General features: G+C 53.9%; 1 protein-coding gene across 5 annotated transcripts; it reads left to right on the top strand.

Moving 5' to 3' along the window:
- The first annotated feature begins 73 nt into the window (after positions 1–73).
- On the top strand, positions 74–21,431 carry ACACB (acetyl-CoA carboxylase beta). 5 transcript variants are annotated; one of them, XM_031592454.2, is made up of 53 exons: positions 74–390; positions 1,113–1,524; positions 2,845–2,977; positions 3,156–3,294; positions 3,422–3,531; positions 3,927–4,008; positions 4,503–4,601; positions 4,872–4,981; positions 5,184–5,294; positions 5,465–5,674; positions 5,974–6,144; positions 6,329–6,490; positions 6,667–6,830; positions 7,378–7,528; positions 7,607–7,710; positions 8,304–8,385; positions 8,854–8,999; positions 9,069–9,219; positions 9,300–9,434; positions 9,832–9,978; positions 10,079–10,267; positions 10,481–10,581; positions 10,655–10,743; positions 10,823–10,947; positions 11,347–11,460; positions 11,544–11,657; positions 12,028–12,117; positions 12,211–12,329; positions 12,480–12,638; positions 12,727–12,826; positions 12,927–13,034; positions 13,139–13,195; positions 13,749–13,790; positions 13,861–14,076; positions 14,160–14,315; positions 14,887–15,090; positions 15,185–15,340; positions 15,640–15,762; positions 15,953–16,222; positions 16,518–16,615; positions 16,729–16,849; positions 16,944–17,054; positions 17,456–17,599; positions 17,685–17,805; positions 17,972–18,068; positions 18,250–18,346; positions 18,575–18,710; positions 18,800–18,977; positions 19,208–19,320; positions 19,422–19,576; positions 19,716–19,886; positions 20,140–20,276; positions 20,383–21,431. In XM_031592454.2, the coding sequence occupies exons 2-53, from the start codon at positions 1,121–1,123 to the stop codon at positions 20,507–20,509; spliced, it is 7,149 nt and encodes a 2,382-aa protein (XP_031448314.2). In that variant the 5' UTR covers positions 74–390; positions 1,113–1,120; the 3' UTR covers positions 20,510–21,431. The 5 variants fall into 5 exon arrangements, with proteins under 5 accessions (XP_031448314.2, XP_031448315.2, XP_031448311.2 ...); XM_031592455.2 differs by lacking the exon at positions 74–390 and adding an exon at positions 667–801 and having other exon boundaries at positions 12,501–12,638; XM_031592451.2 differs by lacking the exon at positions 74–390 and adding an exon at positions 667–801.
- Positions 21,432–21,618: the final 187 nt, after the last annotated feature.

Below are 21,618 nucleotides of genomic sequence, written 5' to 3'. Positions count from 1 at the left end.
GGGGCTGATGGCACAGGGACAGCAGCAGCTCCTCCTAACTCTCCCCATCCCCCCCCCCCATAGCTGTTATGGCACCTTTGTCCCACAAGGATCGCATGTCCCCGGCTCTGCTTTCCACCCTCTCCTTCCAGCAGAAGTTTTCCAGCCGTGCTAACGGGGAAATATTTATGCTTGACGTGAACATCACGTGCGAGGAGAGGGAGATCCTAGCGCAGGCTGCGGGCCTGAAACGTGAAACCCTGCGGTGGTCAGGAGCTGCCCCCAGCCTGCAGGCCCTGCGGGGGTCACCGTCCCAACTTGGGGATAAAAGGGAGGGGTCCAGCACAGAACTGTGGCTCTTTGGGTTTGCTTTGGGCTCATTTTGGGACGCCAGCGGGCTCGGAGATGATGGTGAGTGGGATAGTGGTGGTGGCATTGGGGGGTCTCTGAGCGGGGGGTGTGCTGAGGTTTAAAATGGGGAGGTGGGTTGCTGTGGGGGCAGGGGAGGGGGGGTGAGGAGCCCTGCAGCCCTCCCTTAACTAACCTAGCATTGGCATTCACCTTGGAGTGCTGAGATTCACGTTGGGTCAATGTCAATAATTACCTCCAGAGGAAGGTAGGGTGGCAGTTTTCCTCCACCCCCCCCTTCCCCCCACCCCCGTTAACTGCTGACAGAACCAAATGTTCCGTTTAACAGCCCTTCCACCTCAGGGCACTGTGGGGCTGCTGGGCTGTTGCCCCCTCTTCTCCCACCCCCTTCCTCATGGCCGGGTGCCCATTTTAACCCACATTTTAGCCATGAGGTGCTTTTCTATCAGGGAGGTAAAAGGTGTTAACAGACAGAATGGGTGAGGGTGGGTTGGGTGCTTTGGGGAGCCCTGGGAGGGGGCACAGGGGCGAAATGGAGGAGAGTGGGCTGGGAATGCTGGAGGGCATGGGGGGCTGGGGGGTGGGAATGTTGGGGGACAAGGTGGGCTGGGTGCTGTGGGGAGCACTGGGGGAAACAAAGGTTTCCTGGCTGCTGGGGGCTGGTGGGGTGTTGGAGCTCAGAGCTGGGCCTAAAGGAGCCCCTGAGGGTTGAGCTTAGCCTGTGGTGCAGCAAAACTCATGGAGCATCTCCATTTTCTCCCCAGGGTGGTGAATGTTGCTGGCGTCTGCGCTCCTGATGATCTTTGCGCTGCTCGTCTTGACCAAGATGTCCACCTTGAATGCCAGGAATGAGGATGAGACCCCTGAGCAGAGCCCAGCTCCACCTCCCACCCCAGAGCTGGCAGCCTCCACAAACCCTCCGGCCCCCAGCCCCCCATTGCAGCCTGCTATGGTGGGGGAGCAGGAGCAGATTGTGGTGTACAACCCCACTGCGCTCCGCAGGCCCACCCTGGCCAAGTTTGTGCTGGGCTCCTTTGAGGACAACTCCTCTGATGATGAGGTGGTGGCTGCAGCTTTCAGGGTGGGCAGCCGCCGCAGCAGCCTGGTCAATGCAGGGGGGACAGGTGCTGAGCCCCCCCCCATGGCTGCTCCACAGGAACCTGCTGTTGGTATAAGGTATAATGCAGTGCTGTTTGGGGGGGGGGGCATCAGCACACTGGGGTTTGTCTGCCCAAGGAGGTGAGATTGGTGGTGGTCACAGTGCTGAGCCTACAGGACAGGTGCTGCCACATGGTCTCCATCCCTCCGAGTGACTGTTCTAAGCAGGAGCATCACTGGATACATTTTGTGGGATGGAAATCTGCAAGTTTATCTGAGGTTTTTTTGTACCTACGCGTGCACTTGTCCATGCACTTACGTGTGCAAAAGCATTGCATGCACACACATCCTTGCTTTTGCACAAGCACGTGTTGCTCTGCACCCTCCAGGTCTGGCTCAGCTGCAGTGAGCACTTGGCTTTTGCAAAGGAGAAGAATGTAGTTCTTTGGTTTTTCTGTGTGTAAGTCAACGAAAAGCAGTGAGTTCTGCTCTGTGAGTAGTACCATAGTGAGCTCTGCCCTGGGGCAGCTTACTGAGTTGCACCTGTGCTGCTGAGCTACAAACTCACCCTTTTTTTTTTTTTTCCTTGGCCAGAAGATGTAGAAATGAGAGAGCTTTCTCCTATCTTGTCAATACTGAGTTTTGCAAAACATCTCTTGGCTTCTGAAGCCTCTGCATGTTTGAGTTAGAGCCTACAGGCTGACGTAAGCCTGCAGCAGCAATGCTCTGTGCCTTTTGTGTAAGGGGACAGGAGATGCTGCCTGCTGGCAGCACTCAGCAGCTTCCCATGCAAGCACAGCTGATGACAATTATAAATAACTGGAAACAAAGCCCTGCTGCACAGCTCCTCCTGCCTGCTCTGCTCTCATTGCTGTTAAAAATAAAAGACCTCTGCAGGATAATGAAAACTGACAGCTCCATCACCCAGCACAGCCAAATGGTGTCTTCTCATTGAGCTGGGAGTCTGGGAGGTGTCAGACACCTCTGGTTTCCATCTGCACCAGAACACAGGAGGAACTCTTCTGGTGGTGCCCAAGCTGCAGGGCAGAGGTGGTTGGTGCAGTTTGCAGGATGGCTTGGGTGCGTTGGCTTTGCAGTGGGGCTTGGGACAATGCTGGTGAACTGTGTGCATTTCTTGAGCTCCCAGGGGGCTGTCAGTATATTTCCCCTTGGAATAAGCATGCTGTGTGTTGATAGTGCAAAAATAGGTCATAGGGGAAAAGGGTAGATTGTCTTTTTGCTGATTTGTAGCCCAGCCATGAAATAATAACAAAAGATCCAAATTGCTGTTTTACATCTTTAGGGATCCCCTGTGCTTTTCCCAGGGATCTGGGTTTTAAATCACAAAATGCTCTTTTCATCCCAAATTGCTTCCCCGATTGTTTCATCCCCCTGCAGGCCTAGCATGTCTGGGCTGCACCTGGCGAAGCGCAGCCGCGAGCACCGCAAGATGGACCTGCAGCGGGACTTCACCGTGGCCTCACCTGCTGAGTTCATCGCCCGCTTCGGGGGGACCCGCGTCATTGAGAAGGTGTCCGCCTGCTTTTGCCATGCATGGTTGCTTCTTAGGGTGCATCCTTGGGCTGCCTCCATCTGGAGCTGCCATCCCCTCGGTTTTACTCTCCCTTGGAAGCCCTGCACTGCCGTTCCGTGGTGTTTTCAGCTCCTGTGTTCCCACGCTTGCTCTAGCGATGCCCCTGGCCCTGCAGGTCCTGATTGCCAACAATGGCATTGCTGCTGTCAAATGCATGCGTTCCATCCGCCGCTGGGCCTACGAGATGTTCCGAAATGAGCGTGCCATTCGGTTCGTGGTCATGGTCACTCCTGAAGATCTCAAGGCTAACGCAGGTAATTCCTTAAAACTGATCCCGGGACTGATGAGCCCATCGTGGGCTCCCCTTCCACGCAACCAGTAAATGATTTCCCACTCCCCAGATGCGGGAGGAGGCTCCCACTGCTGTGTGCTGTCTTTCAGAGTACATCAGAATGGCAGATCACTACGTGCCTGTCCCTGGAGGGGCCAACAACAACAACTATGCCAACGTGGAGCTGATCGTGGACATTTCCAAACGGATCCCAGTCCAGGTAAGAGCTTATCACTGGTCTCTCATCTCTTAGCTGGGCTTACCCTTATGACTTAAGGGGTGACCAGTTCTATGGGGAGAGCAAAGCTGAAGAAAATGGTGTAGAAATTGGCAGGGATATTTCCCTTGACCCTTCTGATCCAGAAAAGAGGGAAAAGCACGAAGCTTTGCTGTCAGTGTGATTCAGAACCATGCTGGTGCCACAATGCCTCCCTCCTGTGCCAGCAGGGCTTTCATAGACTGTAATTAATTGTTGGGAAGCAGGGATGGCATAAGGGGTGCTCCAAAATGGAGTGATACTCCCCCAGAACAGAGGAACCAGGCATGATGCCAAGGCCTAAGGGAGGATGCTGGGGCAGGAGATAACTGCTCGTGCTTCTCCCTCTCTTGTGCCAGGCGGTATGGGCTGGCTGGGGACATGCCTCAGAAAACCCCAAGCTGCCAGAGCTGCTGCAGAAAAATGGGATAGCTTTCCTAGGTAAGGTCTTGCTGCTTTTGCCTTGTTTGTAGGGAGATGTGGACTCTGGGATAGTGGGTGTGTGTATTCTTGATCCCCAGTGACATGAGTTCCATGTGTGCATCTGCCCATTTCACGTGTCCTGCAGTGTGGCAGTCCCCAGGCCATTTTCCTGGAATTATCCCAGGGGTCCTACTGTTTTCTGTTTTTTTTTTTTTTTTTTTTTTTCTTCATCATGCTGGTGCAGTGTTCAGGAGGAACATTGGATAGAAACAGATAATTTGTGCTGCCCAGCTCAGGGGCTTCTCAGTCTGCCCCTTCTGCTCCATTCCACACTAAGCAGTGGGTTTATGGAGGCATTCCCTGCATCCCTGTCTTGCCAGAAGGGCCATCCATCTGCCTGATGGTGCCACCTCACTGGGGAGCAGCTTTCTGCTGCACCGATTGCCTCTGGGCAACGGGACTGGGCCAGCTTCCAGGCTAGCCCTGCTCATCCCTTCCTTCCTTGTCCAAAGGTCCCCCCAGCGATGCCATGTGGGCACTGGGGGATAAAGTTGCCTCTACCATCGTGGCTCAGACAGTCCAGATACCAACACTGCCATGGAGTGGGAGTGGTAAGACCTTCACTGCAGTTCCATACACCCCCTTTGTTGTGATTTCTCCCTCTTTGCCTCCCCTTCCCCAAAGAAAACACTGACCTGGGGCCCCTAGCCCAAGTGGGTTGCAGATACTGGGGATCCCATGGCAGCTGAGCAGCTGTTGGTTTGGGCAGGGGTGCACAGACACAGGGGAAGTGATATGTACCACCATGGGGTCCCCACCATGCTGTCCCCATGGTGGCCCTACTGCCTCTGTGGTGACCACAGCCCCAAATATGCCTGCAGGTCTGGTGGCCCAGTGGTCTGAGGAGGACCAGAAGAATCAGCAGATGATCAGCATTCCCCTTGAGACGTATGGACAGGGCTGCGTGAAGGATGTGGAAGAAGGCCTGGAGGTAAAGCTGAGTGCATGAGTAGCGAGTTATCTCTTGCATGACATTATTTCTCTTTGGAGCCTACGTTCTCCAGCCCTTTTGGGCTCCCAGCCCACGCAACAGTGATATAAGGGTACTTTGGTAGCAGTTTGTTATTCTGTGCTGGTGCAGCTCCAGGTGGGCTCCAGAGCCCTGTGGCCACACCAATCCTTGTCCCCCTCAGGTGGCCAAGAGGATCGGGTACCCGCTGATGATCAAGGCAGCAGAAGGAGGTGGGGGCAAAGGCATCCGGAAAGTGGAGGCAGCAGAGGAGTTTGGGACCTGCTTCCGACAGGTGAGATGTGCCCAGAGCATGGAGCCCAATCCCATCTCTTCAGACAGGCTGGGACACACTAGGGTTTTGCTCACACCCCATGCATCCTGTGCTTCCATGCTAGGCTTTCTGTGGGACTTGGGGTAAATTTCAGAGCACAGTGCCAAAGTGTGACTCTCTTCCCTCCACAGGTGCAGGCAGAGGCACCTGGGTCCCCCATCTTCCTGATGAAGCTGGCCCAGCATGCGCGGCACCTGGAGGTACAGGTGCTGGCTGATGAGTATGGCAATGCCATCTCCCTCTTTGGCCGTGACTGCTCCATCCAGCGCCGGCACCAGAAGATCATCGAGGAGGCACCTGTCACCATTGCAGCTCCTGCTGTCATCGAGGTGATGGAGAAGGTGGGTGACCCTGATCTGGTCTTCAGGTGGCATGGAATTTAAGGAGAAAACGATCCTTGCTGAATTTATTGTGGTTTGAGGCACCTGTGACTCCTAAGGAAGGGAGGGACTCCATGATATGAGCATGCTTGACTTGTGAGCACACTGGGGCAACATTCTTCTTCCCCATCCTTCCCGAAGACAACTGTTGGTCCTCTTTGTGTCCTTGCTCCATGCAAGGACGTTACTGCCCCGTTGCCTGGCACAGCCCTGGCTCTGCAGTGGTTGTCTCTCAGTGCTGTGGTTTCATGGTCCTGCAGTGCGCCGTACGCCTGGCACAGATGGTGGGCTATGTGAGCACAGGCACTGTCGAGTACCTCTACAGTGAAGATGGGAGCTTCCACTTCCTCGAGCTGAACCCACGCCTGCAGGTCGAGCACCCTTGCACAGAGATGATCGCAGATGTGAACCTCCCTGCTGCCCAGCTCCAGGTACCTGAATGCAGCATGGAGGGTGCAGGCAGAAGCAATGCAGTGTCTCCCCTTTGATACTGGCTCTCTGCCTGGAGGAGCTGTTTGCAGCTTAGCTCCTCTTCCCCTACTTCCCAAAAGCTGTACATGTGATGCTAAACCCTTGCTCCAGTGCCTCAAGTCCTCTTCCTTGTTCTTTGTGCAGATTGCAATGGGCATCCCCTTGCACAGGATAAAAGACATCCGAGTGCTGTATGGGGAGAGCCCATGGGGTGATACTTCCATCTGCTTCAACAACCCTGCCAACCCCCCCATGCCCAGGGGCCACGTCATCGCTGCACGCATCACCAGTGAGAACCCTGAGGAGGTGAGCTGTGGGGGCACGGGGACCCATTGTCCTCCCCAGTGGGGCAGCACTGATGGGAACTCAGCCCATGGGTTCAGTGAAACCTTCATAAAACACAGAGGGGTTCCTCCTTCCTCCTATTTACACATGCATGGGTTCCAAGACTTCTTTCTCAGTGCCTTCTGCTCTTTGTTTAGGGTTTCAAGCCCAGCTCAGGGACGGTGCAGGAATTGAATTTCCGCAGCAGCAAGAATGTCTGGGGGTACTTCAGCGTGGCAGCTGCTGGGGGGCTGCACGAATTTGCTGATTCCCAGTTTGGGCACTGCTTCTCGTGGGGAGAGAACAGAGAGGAGGCCATCTCGTGAGTGTGACAGCTGGGGCTGGAAGGGGAAAGACTCCTAGTAGGTGCATAAGCCAGAAAAGCTGGCTCTTCTCTCAGGTGATAGTGCTGCTGTGCTGATTGGCTTATTGGTGTTGCAGAGGTTGTCTTATGAAAGCCAGAGTTTTCAAACTGCAATGATGTTATGGTGTCTTAAAGATCGGCAGTTCTTGCTGCTGTTGAGCAGTAATTAAGCAACATGAAATGGAATTGTTTTGGGTATTTAAGTACACGGAGTTGTCCCTTTCCTACCCTGCAGGGATATTTTATCTGGATGCTGTAGCATTCAGGGTGAGGTGTTCATGGTCCCATCTCTGTGTCTTCATCCTGCAGCTTTTGGCTGCTGCATAACAGCCCTTTGATATGCTGATGGGCCATGGAGACACTCAAACAGTCTGTATGGCTTGCTCTTTGTGGAAACCAGGGGCAGCTCCTGGTGTCTGAAGTGTTTGGGGACAACTCTGAAAGCAGGGGAAGGGTGCAGCAGTGCCCTGTTCTGTCATTAATGGAGGTTTTATCTCTCTGAAAGAAATATGGTCGTGGCCCTGAAAGAGCTCTCCATCCGTGGGGATTTCCGCACCACAGTGGAATATCTGATAAAACTTTTGGAGACAGAGAGCTTCCAGAGCAATGAGATTGACACCGGCTGGCTGGACCATCTGATTGCTGAGAAAGTGCAGGTGGGGGAGATTGGCCCCTACCACCTCTGGGTCACCTTCTGTGGGAAGATACTAAGCCCTTTATTGTCATCCCCAAAGGCAGAGAAGCCGGACACGATGCTGGGTGTTGTCTGTGGTGCTCTGAATGTCGCAGATGCTGCCTTCAGGACGTGCATGACTGACTTCCTACACTCACTGGAGAGGTGCAGGGTGGGAGCTGCCCGTGTTGGGTGGTGGGATCTGATGGCTGTGGGCACAGGGGACACAGGGAGAGCATGTTCTGCTACTGGAAGCTGGCGTGGCTCCTGCCAGCACAGAGACCTGTGTTCTGCTCTGCCTTGACCATCCTCTTTCCCTCTTTTGCTTTGCAAATTTGGAGGTGGTATAGCAGTGCCTCAGGACTTGATGTGCCTTCAGGGCTTTGCCTTCTCCACGCTGCTATCTGTAGAGAAGAGCAATGTTTCATGTAGTTGCAAAAGTGGCATTTCGGGGAAAGCAGCTCAGCTGAATGCAGCTTGCTCCTGGTTTGCACTTGAACATCAAGGTTATTCCTCGACAAGGACGCCTGGGGCTCTCCCCCAGGCCTTTATCTGAGTGTTTTGCCAGTCTCTGCCCTGCTCTGTAAGAGGTGCACACGTGGGTTGTGTACAAACAGATGCCTGTCCCCTCTGGTCACCTTCCCCATGTGACCTGACACCAGCAGCACTGCTGACACATGGCCCACTTGGCTGCCTGCCGCTTTGCACAGGCAAGAAATGAAACCCTGGTGGTGCCTGACCTCACTGATGTGTTTCAGGGGCCAGGTGCTGCCAGCAGCCTCCTTGCTGAACATTATCGACGTGGAGCTCATCTACGAGGGCATGAAATATGTTCTCCAGGTAGGGGCTGTGCTGTGTTCCTCCCAGCAGTGCTGGCTAGCACCACTGGCTTCTCCCCAGTATGGGGACATGTTCTGCTGATGGAAAGAGTATAAACACACAATGAACACAAGGTTGTCATTTAAAAATATGCAGCATAGGAAATGAGGTTGATAGCCTTGTTTTTAAAAAGGCAGGCATTTGCATACATCCCATTGCCCTGATCTTAATGTGATCAAGAAGCGTGATAATATGATGGAGTAAAGGGTGGATGTGGCACCGAGGGACATGGTCAGTGGGCACGGTGGTGATGGGCTGGAATTGGACTTGGTGACCTTAAAGGTCTTCTCCAACCTTTACCAATCTGTAAGGAGATCCTTATCTCCTTGGCTTGCGAGGGACCTTAAAGATCACATAGTTCCAACCCCCAATAAGTTAACTTCATGGAAAAACATCCTAAAAAATGCTGTCTCTGGCTGCTGCCCACAGGTTGCCCGTCAGTCCTTGACAACGTACGTCATCATCATGAACCACACTCACATTGAGATAGATGTGCACCGGCTGACCGACGGCGGGCTGCTGCTTTCCTACGATGGCAACAGCTACACCACCTACATGAAGGAGGAGATTGACAGGTATCTCCTCGCTGGGCCCCAGGTCCCAGCAGCCTCAGAGCCGTGGTGAGATGTTTCCCTCTTCTGAAGGTACCGGATCACGATTGGCAACAAAACGTGTGACTTTGAAAAGGAGAAGGACCCGACAGTGCTGCGCTCCCCATCTGCAGGAAAGCTGCTGCAGTACACAGTGGATGATGGTGGCCACGTTGCCAAGGGGGGCGTTTTTGCAGAGATTGAGGTGAGTGCATTCCTGCAGCTCTGCCACGTGGCTCAAGATCAAAGCAGCAGTGCATAATGGCTTTGCCCATCCTGGTGCAGGTGATGAAGATCATCATGACACTGACAGTGGAGGAGGCGGGCAGGGTGCACTATGTCAAGCGGCCAGGTGCTCTGCTGGAGGCAGGCTGTGTCATTGCACAGCTCCAGCTGGATGACCCCACCAAAGTGAAGCCTGTGAGTCTGAAGGGGTCAGCAGGGGGTGGTGGTTGAGGCATGGAGCTGAGCAGCCACTCTTTGGGGCACAGGTGGGGATGTGCTGTTGTCCTGGCACAGGACTGCATGCCCATGCTGCATTCCCAAGTGGCTGTGCTGGAGCTCAGGTGGCTGCTCCCCAGTATGGCATTACTTAAGCATCCTGTGCACGCTTCCATAAATTCACACTTATGGGTTTTCTGCATCTTTCTCGTGATGAGACACCAGCAGAAACATGAAGCTGACCATTAGGTTCTTCCTTCAAACAAGCAGATGTTGGAGGGGTGATGCAGCTTTCTGTTGGGACAGCTGCAACTTTTGGGGACCCCACACAATGTTGGGGACAATCTAGTACAAATAACCTGCTTGCTCTCTCCAGGCACAGCCATTCACAGGGGGGCTCCCAGCACAACAGACCCTCCCCATTACTGGTGAGAAGCAGCACCAGGTTCTGCGCAACGTGCTTGACAACCTCACCAATGTCATGAATGGGTACTGCCTGCCCGAGCCCTACTTCAGCACCAAGGTGGGTGCCCAGGGCAAGGAGCACCATCAGCTCCTGGCAACCCACGTGCCCTGCAAGATATACTGGGTCTGCTGGGATTCGCTACTTTTGCTCCTTGCAGGTGAAGGAATGGGTGGCACAGCTGATGAAGACTCTGCGGGACCCTTCCCTGCCCCTCCTGGAGCTGCAGGAAATCATGACGAGCATTTCAGGAAGAATCCCTCTCTCAGTGGAGAAGTCGATCCGCAAAGTGATGGCTCAGTATGCCAGCAACATCACCTCTGTACTCTGCCGCTTCCCCAGCCAGCAGGTGAGCAGCTTGCCTTCGCCTCCCTTCTATCTAGAACTAGCTAGGAGCTTCAGCCTGCCTTTGTCCTGCTGAGAGATGATATAAAGAAGTAAAAGAGTGATAGGTCATATTGTATATTTTGCTTAGAGGAAAGTGAAAAAACAAACCTGAAAGCCACTCTGCACTGCAGCACTGTCCCTGAGCAGTGTTAGACTCTGTGCCCTCTCCATTCAGATCGCCAATGTGCTGGATACCCACGCAGCCACACTGCAGAGGAAGGCTGAACGGGAGGTCTTCTTCATGAACACGCAGAGTGTGGTGCAGCTGGTGCAGAGGTGAGCCTCGTGCCCTCTTTGCCCCCAGCCCATCGCCACCCCTCTGCAGCATGCCAGGCTCTTTGCTGCCCAGGTACCGTAGCGGCATCCGTGGCTACATGAAAGCGGTGGTGCTGGACCTGCTGAGACGCTACCTGCAAGTGGAGACACAGTTCCAGCAAGGTGAGGGGTTGGGACCCTAGGGGAAGGGGTTATGGGGCTCCTAGGGGAGCTGCAGGGCTCACGATGCTCTGCCCCATAGCTCACTACGACAAGTGTGTCATCAGCCTGCGGGAGCAGTACAAACCCGACATGACCCCAGTGCTGGAGAGCATCTTCTCCCACGCCCAGGTGGCAAAGAAGAACCTGCTGGTGACCATGTTAATTGTGAGTGCAGCAGCGAAAGCCTGAGACAGGGAAAAGCCCATAAGCCTCATCACTGTGAACAGGATGTGGCTGCCACAGTGCTCAGCTGCCTGAAGCCATCACAGCCCCGTGCTTTTCCCTCAAAAGCAGGCAGAAGCTTAATAAACTGGTATTTCTCTACTCGGTATAAACCCAGATTTGGGGGGTTGCATTCAAGCATCCATTACTTTTTGGCCGTGCAGTTGCTTGGTAAGGGGTCATATTGTCCCTTGCTTAGTGCTTTGCTGCACTGGGTTCAAAAAGCAGAATTTTGCGGGTTTCATCCTTGTTCCCTACATGGGATCTCACCCCTGCGGTTTGCATGGGGCAACGCCACCCGCAGTAAGGAGCTGAGTCAAACCTTGGGGTGGTGCATTGCAGGACCAGCTGTGCGGCCGGGAACCCACGCTGACAGATGAGCTGGCAGCCATCCTGCACGAGCTGACACAGCTCAGTAAGACAGAACACTCCAAAGTGGCACTGAGAGCCCGGCAGGTCAGCAAGCACTGTGCTTGTCTTACCCCTGTCCCCATCTCCTAACCTCATCCCAGTGCTCCTGGTCACCTTTCTTCTTGCAGGTTCTCATTGCCTCTCACTTGCCCTCCTATGAGCTGCGGCACAACCAGGTGGAGTCCATATTCCTCTCTGCTATCGACATGTATGGACATGAGTTCTGCCCTGAAAACCTGAAGGTTGGGAACCTCACTTTTCCTCACAGTGAGAATTTTGCTTTTGGTTAGCTTTGAGGTTCGGTCTGCAAGTGGGTTAAGTTTGAAAATAGCCAAAAAATGCTTTAAAACCTTGCTGTAGCGTCAGCCCCTGTGTAAAGCAAAAGGGGACGTGCCCTGTTGCTGCTGGTTCCCATCTCCTCCTTCCTGCACTGTTGATATGTGGGTCCATGCCTGGATCTGGCAGTGTCCCTATGGTAGGCTGGGCATCCCAGCACATAGGTGTTGATTCCTGTGCAGCCCTTATTGATGGATCCCAGTGGGATGTGCTTTCTCCTTCCCTGTAGCTGGGTTTTGTTCCATCTTTGCCCTAAACATTGCTTTCTCCTCCTAGAAACTAATCCTCTCAGAAACCACCATCTTTGACGTGCTTCCTTTCTTCTTCTACCATGACAACCAGGTTGTGCGCATGGCAGCGCTGGAGGTGAGGGCTGGGGGCATATAGGGAGCCCCTAGGGGTGCAGATGTGTGCAGATTCAGTGGTACCTACATCTATACCCCATCACCTCCTTCCCAGGTGTACGTGCGACGTGGGTACATTGCCTATGAGCTGAACAGCCTGCAGCACAGGCAGCTCTCAGATGGCACCTGCTTGGTAGAGTTCCAGTTCATGCTGCCCTTCTCTCACCCAAATAGGTACAGCACCCTTCTGCCTAATCCCCCTATGAGATCTTTTCTGCAAAGCTTCTGGATTTGCTTCTGCAATGCCTGGGAACCCTGGGAGGGAGGTGCTGGATGATCCCTCTCTGGGTTGTGGTCTCACACAGGATCTGTGGTGGCTGATAGCCACCTCTCTGCCCCACGCAGGATGTCTGTCCCCATCAGCATCTCCAACCCCGACCTCGCTCGGCACAGCACCGAGCTCTTCATGGACAGTGGTTTTTCTCCCCTGAGCCAACGGATGGGAGCCATGGTGGCCTTCAACAAATTTGAGGACTTCACAAGGTGGGAATGCAGGGACGCTCCTGGCTGTGGTGCTGTCCCCATGGGCTGTGGGACAAAGTGCTGTTTTTTCACCCCACTGTTTGGGCAGGAACTTTGATGAAGTGATCTCCTGCTTTGCTGACCCACCTTTGGAGAGCTCCCTCTTCAGCGAGGCACGAGCCACCATGTATGGGGAGGAGGATGCCAAGGTGGGCACAGTAGTGCTGCTCTCCCACTCTGGATGGTGCAGGGATGGTGGCAGCATGGCTGTGCTGGAGCAAAAGGGCTGAGCAGGGCTCTCATTGCCAGAACATCCATGAGGAACCAATCCACATCCTTAACATTGCGCTCCGCCGAGCGGACCATGCCGAGGATGAGAAGCTGGTGCCTATCTTCAGAGCTTTTGCCCAGTCCAAGGTGCGTCTCATGGCACGTTCCCTGCCAGATGGGACGTTGCACCCAAGAGGCTGCCTCCCCCTTGGGCTGGCCATGTTCTGACCTTCTCATCTGCTTCTGTGCAGAAAAACATCCTTGTTGACTGTGGTCTCCGAAGAATCACGTTTCTCATTGCCCAGCAGGTCAGTGCAGACTGAATGCTGACAGGATGACTTTAGGTACATTATGCTTCTCACAGAATCATAGAATGGTTTGAGTCAGAAGGGATTCTTGAAGAATATCTTGTCCCATTGCCTGCAGTGCACAGGGACACCCACAGCTCCATCAGTGCTCAGAGCCCCGTCCCCTGACCTTGGATGCCTCCAGGGACGGGACCTCTGTCTCCCTAAAGCCCATAGTGATGTCTGGAAATACTCTGTACTCAGAGCAGTGAGATGGATGTTCCTTGCACTGGGAGGGAGAGATGGGAGTTAATGAATAGAGGATTCAATGAGTGATTTATATGTGGTATTATCCTTCATGCTGCTAACATCTCCAGTTACGTGTGGTTCCTGTGTGGTCCCTCCATACGTCTTATTGATGCCCTTAAGGGCAATTTACTTTTAGCACTTTCCCCCTTTGTGGGTGGAGGACCTACATTGCTTTTTGTATCAAGTGAATCCACTACAGGACAGAAGAAGCCTCTGCATTCCAGCTTTATTCACATCATCTTGTCTTTCCTCTTTTTTTCCCCAGAGAGAATTCCCAAAGTTTTTCACATTCAGAGCCAGGGATGAGGTAAAGCTGTCCCCCAGCCGGGATGGAGCGAGGGCTGTTTGTACGGCTCTCTCACCCCACGTTGCACCAGTTTGCAGAGGACCGCATCTATCGGCACCTGGAGCCGGCGCTGGCCTTCCAGCTGGAGCTGAGCCGCATGCGCAACTTCGACCTGACAGCCATCCCCTGTGCCAACCACAAGATGCACCTCTACCTGGGGGCAGCCAAAGTGCAGGCGGGCACCGAGGCCACCGACTATCGCTTCTTCATCCGTGCCATTGTGAGGCATTCAGATCTCATCACCAAGGCAAGGCTGGGAGCTGCGAGGCCGCCCTTCACTGCTGCCTTCCAGTCCTCTAGGAGGTCTTGTAACCTCTTAATGCACTGCAGGAGGCTTCCTTTGAGTACCTGCAGAACGAGGGTGAGCGCTTGCTCCTGGAGGCGATGGATGAGCTGGAGGTGGCCTTCAACAACATCAGCGTTCGCACTGACTGCAACCACATCTTTCTCAACTTTGTCCCCACTGTTGTCATGGACCCTTCCAAGGTACATTTCTGGGTGTCCCGCTTTGCTGTGTATCAGAGTGGTGGGATGGAGGCTGCCTCATCCCCTGTGCCACCCTCCATGCTGTCTACTGGACCTCATCCGGTCTAGTGTACACTCAGTCTTGGACAAGGAATTGATTTGGCAGTCCCAGAAGCTCCTGCAGTTTAATTCCATGTTTGTGGGCTTGTTTGCTCTGGGCTTTTTGCTGAGGAGATGCTGAACTTTCACACTTTGCAACAAGCCTTGAGTCACTGCTTGGTCTTTGTAAGCAGCGACTTGCTGGAGGACACAAGGGTGAGTGGTGGACTCTGCCCTCGGGCAGCACATGGCAGGAAAGTGGTAGCTGTGTCTGCTAAGGGGGCTGTGGAGGAGTGGCTTTCCCCCTTCCCAGTGGAGAGGCTGAGTGGCAGCTCAGGCCCCTGGTTGCAGGTAGAAGGAGAGGGAAGGGGATCCCCCAAAACAAACCTGACACGGCTATTTGGTGGAGATGCAATAGGCTGCTCCAATCTTGGCATCACATGCACAGTGTTCCCGGGGCTGGAGAGCAACCCCTGTGCTGTCCCACACGCAGATCGAGGAGTCGGTACGGGCCATGGTGATGCGCTATGGCAGCCGCCTCTGGAAGCTGCGGGTCCTGCAGGCCGAGGTGAAGATCAACATCCGCCTGACGCCCACTGCCACGGCCATCCCCATCCGCCTCTCCCTGACCAACGAGTCTGGCTACTACCTGGACATCAGCCTCTATAAGGAAGTGAGGGACCCCAGCACCGGCAATGTGAGTACTGCAGAAAGTAGGAGCCCCTCCACGACCTCTCTGAGCTGCTCCCATGTCCACAGGGAGGCAGCCAACACTCTGCCCTCCTCTGCAGATCATGTTCCAGTCATATGGGGACAAGCAAGGGGCGCAGCATGGCATGCTCATCAATACCCCCTATGTCACCAAGGACCTGCTCCAGGCCAAGCGCTTCCAGGCACAGTCCTTGGGCACCACCTATGTGTATGACTTCCCGGAGATGATCAGGCAGGTGTGTCTGGCTGAGCTGAATGAGACTCCAAATTACTGAATTTCCACTTCTATCCCTCTTTTCTCTTGAGCTGGCAAAGGAGAAAAAGAAAAGAGCCCAAACTCCCCGTGTTTTCAATTATACAAAGCATTTCGAAACTGCTTCTTAGCTCTTGCAAATTGCCATAGCTGTACTCATAAAAGGTGTGAACTATAAAGCTCTGTGCAGAGTTCAGACACCAAGTTCTGCTCACATCAAGTCCCAGCAGCAGGCTTTGTGCCCTGATCTTCCAACCTGTCCCGTGCATGGTGTCTCTGCAGGCTCTCTTCAAGCTGTGGGGCTCCCCAGAGCTGCACCCCAAAGATGTCCTGACATACACAGAGCTGGTGCTGGACTCGCAGGGACAGCTGGTGCAGATGAACAGGCTCCCTGGAGGGAATGAGGTAGCAGGGAAAGGTTTGGGAGCGGGGTGCAGGGAAGCTGTGCTGCCACAGGTGGGATTTGCTGGAGGCTTCCCTGATGAAGCTTTGTTTCAAGCTCAAGGGATACTTTTCAAACAGCTTTGTCTGTGGGTTGTGCAGTCTCCAGCTCTGGGAGATGCCAGCCTTGTGACCTTGTGCCATTTTGGGGCAGGTGGGGATGGTTGCATTCAAAATGAAGCTGAAGACCCCTGAGTACCCGAAAGGTCGGGACATCGTGCTCATCTGCAATGACATCACACACATGATTGGCTCCTTTGGGCCAGAGGAAGACATGGTGTTCCTGAGAGCCTCGGAGCTGGCACGGGCTGAAGGCATCCCTCGTGTCTACATTGCTGCCAACAGCGGTGCGCGCATCGGCTTTGCTGACGAGATAAAGCACATGTTCCAGGTGGCCTGGGTGGACCCTGAGGACCCCTACAAGGTGTGTGGGCACCTTTCCTTGGGTTATCAGAGAAAGCAGCAGAGGACTCAATGGAGGAAGGACTGGAGCTAAAAAGGAGAGAGAAATCTTGTGGGATCAGCGCTAGGGAATGAGAATGCCCAGTGCCACGCGGATGGTTCCCTCCACTTTCTGTGGTGGGGTGGAGATAAAAGTGCATGTGTAGGCATGGCATCTCTGTCCAGCCCTGCTCCTGACCCTGCTGTGAGGTTGGGTTTGGAGAGCTGGCCATATCCCATGTGAGTGTGCAGCTCATCCTCCTCCTCCATATTTTCAGGGGTTCAAGTACCTGTACCTGACTCCCCAGGACTACACGAAGATCAGTGCCATGAACTCTGTGCACTGTGAGCACGTGGAGGAAGGGGGTGAGTCCAGGTGAGCCCTGCCCTATGTCTCCCCACATTCTGGCTCGCTGTCCTGCTGGCCCCACCATGGAAGTGAGTTTTGCCCTGTCCTACCCACACCACTGCAGCACTGCCTTCCTACAGGTACGTCCTCTTGGACATCATTGGGAAGGATAATGGTTTTGGAGTGGAAAACCTGCGAGCTGCTGGCACCATCGCTGGAGAGTCCAGTCGTGCTTATGATGAAATAGTGACCATCAGCATGGTACAACCTGTGCCCTTTTCCAATAGAGCTGGAGAGGATCACTGCTGCAGCCCACAGTCCCAATAACCCTGCATATCCTTATATGTGTGCCCAGGTGACTTGTCGTGCCATTGGGATCGGTGCGTACCTGGTGAGGCTGGGCCAGCGTGTCATCCAGGTGGAGAACTCCCACATCATCCTGACTGGGGTCACAGCTCTCAATAAGGTACCGTGCTGCGGCCCACATCTTCACCCAGTGCTGTCCTTTTACTTCTTCCCTATCCTATGGGAAGAGGTGGAACACCCCCATGGGTCCTCGTGGGATGTGTTTGATAAGGAAATGCCACCCTGCAGGTGTTTGGTGTTGCTTTAGGGGCCAGTGCTGGGTTGCAGGGACAGTTCAGCTGTGATGCCAGGAGTAGGATCCATCTCTTGGCACAGCTCTGTGGCCTTGAGCTGATTGGAAACCTTCAGGTGTCTAAACTAGAGTTTAACATCAGCCTGGTAGGCAGAGATGGAAATTCAGCCTCAAAACAGAGGAAATGCACCCAGACAAAGGCAGATAAAAAATTATCTAGAGAGGCAGTTCCTGTGCTAGCAGAGACTTATCTGTGTTTCTCTACCCAGGTATTGGGGCGTGAAGTTTACACATCCAATAACCAGCTGGGAGGTGTGCAGGTCATGCACAACAATGGTATTTCCCACATCACTGTCCCAGATGACTTTGAAGGAGTCTACACCATCCTGCAGTGGCTCTCCTACATGCCCAAGGTAGGAGGGTGCTGCAGGACGGTGGTGTGGGGGTGTTATGGGGTACCTGGCTGGTGAAGCTGCCCTTTGGGACTTCCCCTTACAGGATAACCGGAGCCCAGTGCCTGTCATTGCCATAAGTGACCCCATCGAAAGAGAAATCGATTTTGTCCCTTCCAAAGTTCCTTATGACCCCAGGTGGATGCTGGCAGGGAGACCCCATCCAAGTGAGTGAGAGCAGCCCAAAACCCCTCCAGCAATGTGCCCAAATGCAACCTGTGGCTGCGAACTCTTCCATCCTTGTGCAGAATGTGCTTTTTGCTGCACATTGATGCACAACGAGCCCTTAGATGCACATGGCTGTGCCATTCCTCTTCCCTCTGTGCTCTGCAGCTCTCAAGGGAACGTGGCAGAGTGGTTTCTTTGACCAGGGAAGCTTCCTGGAGATCATGAAGCCGTGGGCTCAGACGGTCGTGGTTGGCAGAGCGAGGTACAGCTGTGAGCAGGGGATGCTTCCCAACCCCTGATGCATGGATGCTGCGAGCACAGACAAGTGCAAGTCATCTTTGCCCATGGCACCGCTTTTGGGATGGTGACAGTGGGGTTGACCTCTCTGGGGTGTGGCGTGGAGGGGAATTGGCTGCTACTGAGGCTACCCTACTTTGCTGCAGGCTGGGAGGTCTCCCTGTGGGTGTCATTGCTGTCGAGACCCGCACTGTGGAGGTGACAATACCTGCAGACCCTGCCAACCCTGACTCAGAGGCGAAGGTGAGATCTCATGAGGTAGAGGAAGAGCATCCAGCACTGAGGCTGGGGGAACAAATGGGGATAAATCTTGGCACGGTCTTTTGGCATGTCTTGACTCTCCTTGGAGGCAGTAAGGTCAGGGTGCTCTCATTTTGTCTCCTTTCAGCTCTCATGCACTGTGTGCCGCTGACTGCTGTGCCTGGAGGTGCTGACCCCAGACTCAGCATTGCTGCCAACTGACTTTTCCAGATAATCCAGCAAGCAGGACAGGTCTGGTTTCCAGATTCTGCTTTCAAAACAGCCCAGGCCATTCGGGACTTCAACCGTGAGCACCTCCCACTGATGATCTTTGCCAACTGGAGGGGCTTTTCCAGCGGCATGAAAGGTACCCAGTATGCCCAGCTTGCTGTGCTGTGCCACCAGCCCTCCTGCAGCACTCGGAGTGTCCGGCCACTGAGTCCCTTTGTCTCACAGACATGTATGACCAAATGCTGAAGTTTGGTGCCTTCATCGTCGATAGCCTGCGGGATTTCAAGCAGCCTGTCCTCGTGTACATCCCACCGCATGCCGAGCTGCGGGGAGGCTCCTGGGTGGTCATGGACCCCACCATCAACCCCCTGTATGTGGAGCTCTATGCAGACAAGGAGAGCAGGTCAGCCTCTGTTTTTTTCCAATGCAAGTTAACATGCATCGGAGCAAGCTGGAAGAGAGAACAGCCAAGAGTCCCAATCTGGAAACAAAACCCTGTTGGGTTTTCTGTCCAAAATTCTTAGGAGATAAAGTTGCCTGAATTGTAATGTTTTCCTATCGGCAGTGACATCTTTTCCCAGGATTTATTTTCCCCTGCAGATCGGTCCTTGCTTTACCAAACTTTCTTCCCAGGGGTGGCATTCTGGAGCCTGGAGGAACAGTGGAGATCAAGTTCAGGAAGAAAGATTTGGTGAAGACCATGAGAAGGATCGATAAGGTTTATGGCAAGCTTGTGGAGCAGCTGGGTAAGGGGAAAGGATCTTCAGTGCGTGGGCCTCGGGGTGGCTGAGATGGGAACACTGAGCAGCGCCCTTGCTGGGAAACAACAGCTGGTAATGTTCTGCAGGGACACCTGAGCTGTCTGAGGGGCAGCGCAAGGAGCTGGAGAAGCAGCTCAAGGCCCGGGAGGAGCTCCTGCTGCCCATGTATTACCAGGTGGCCGTGCACTTTGCTGACCTGCACGACACCCCTGGCCGCATGCAGGAGAAAGGCGTCATCACAGTGAGCGTGGAGGCTGGGGAAGGGGCTTGGTGCAGGGGTTTTGTGGCAGCAGCACGAAGGGGAGAATACCCTCCCCTTACACATCTGCTCCTCTTCCTCTGCAAAGTCTTAACGTGGGCTCTGCCTCTTCCTCCTCCAGGACATCCTGGAGTGGAAGAATGCCCGCTCATTCCTCTACTGGCGGCTGCGACGGCTGCTGCTGGAAGAGGTGGTGAAGCTGGAAATCCTGAAAGCCAACAGCAAGCTGAGCCACATCCACATCCAGTCCATGCTGCGCCGCTGGTTTATGGAGACAGAAGGAGCTGAGAAAGTATGTGGGGCCCTGTTTTTACCTAAATCTTTTGCGTTTTCAATGGTCTGTGAAGCTTTCATGGGTTCCGATTTCCAAACCAAGCCCTCTCTCTATGGCTGCTACATGGGTTGGGAGCAGCATGCTGTGTCATACGTGCAGGATGAGGAGGACAATGCCATTATCCACTGTGCCATGGGAGGAAAAGCCGAAGGGGGAGGATCAGAGCATGTGAGTAATGGGACCCCCCCATTCATGGTGCTGCTCTTCCCAGGGATACCTCTGGGACAACAACCAGGTGGTGGTGGAGTGGCTGGAGAAACACATGCAGGAGGATGATGGCAGCAAGTCAGCCATCCGGGAGAACATCAAGTACCTGAAACGGGACTACGTGCTCAAGCACATCCGCAGGTGAGTGGCTGCAGGAGCTGTGTGTGAGGGCACTGCCATCTCCTGTGCTGGGGACAGCAGGTTGTGTGGCCTCCCAGGCAGCCACGCTCTTCTGTCTGCCTTACAGCCTGGTCCAAGCCAATCCCGAGGTGGCCATGGACTGCATCATCCAGATGGCTCAGCACATCACCCGCGCACAGAAGGCTCAGGTCGTCCGTCTCCTGTCGACGGTGGACAGTGAGAACCCGTCCTGAGCCAGCAGGAGGAGCACTGGTTCCTCAGCCCGCCAGCTGAAGCCTTGGGTTCTCACTTTGTGCCTAAATAAAGGATGCCAGTGTCTGTACCTTAAGCTATGAAGATGCTCTCTCCGTCTGGTGCTGGGTTTGGCAGAGATAAACTTGCTCCAAGCCAAGGCTGGAGTCTGGACCTGGTGTGGAGGCTGATTTTTGGAAGAACTAGACATCTCTTACTGTGTTTTAGTTGCAAGCCCTGGCCTTAATCTTTTAAACAAGCACCAGTGTCAGATGTTGCATAAGACTGGCTGGAGCTGGACAATGGGAGAGGTCTCCATATGACTGTGTTGGGACTGACCATGCACTGGCACAAGGAAACATAAATACTGCTGAGGAAGGATCAGCCTCAAACTGATGCTTTAAAACAAACTCAGGAACTGCAAGGAGCCATTTGTCCCCATCCTTCCCTGCGCTGGGGAGCAATCTGTAGACGTGACCACAAAAAGCTGGCAGCCAGAAAAGACATCAAGCTGTTTTGGGACTGGTTGCAGTAGGGGTATCAGTGGGGATATCAGCTGATTGTGTGCTTTGCAATGCCTCTGACTGTGTCACTCTATTGCAGGAGCATCACACTGGGCTTAGCTTTGGCTCTGAGCAGGGAGCACAATGACAGTGCAAGGGGGGGACACCTGTTTTGAGGGCAGCACTGATGTGATGGGGTTTTGTTGGCACTTTCTTGGTTGTGTCTGTGCTGAGGGCTGCAGGGAGGAGGTCTCCTCAACCTCAAAGTGAGGATGAAAGAGACACAAGGAGGTGCTTTCTGGTTTGAAAGGAGTCACTGCACTGTCAGGGATATCGGAGTGATGCTGCTCACTGTGCAGGAGGTGAAGGAAACATTCACCCAAACCAACAGCAATAAAATGGGCACTGTCCTCAAGGGAAACCTTCCTGAGCTCTTTTGCTTTGTCATTGTATAAACCCAGGACCTGAGAAGGGAATAGTGACTGCTGCTGTGTGGCGTGCAGCACAAGAATATCTTTTGGTCCATAGCATCCCTCACCATGTATTTAGGTACTGAGACTTTCAGCAATAAGTGACCATGCTGAGCTGCAGCACGGCTTGCTTGCCAC

The sequence above is a fragment of the Phasianus colchicus genome, chromosome 18, assembly GCF_987193195.1.
Source record: "Phasianus colchicus chromosome 18, bPhaCol1.hap1.1, whole genome shotgun sequence".
NCBI lineage: Eukaryota > Metazoa > Chordata > Aves > Galliformes > Phasianidae > Phasianus > Phasianus colchicus.
Note: the sequence above shows the minus strand (reverse complement) of the source record. Positions and strands in the feature narration are given on the sequence as shown.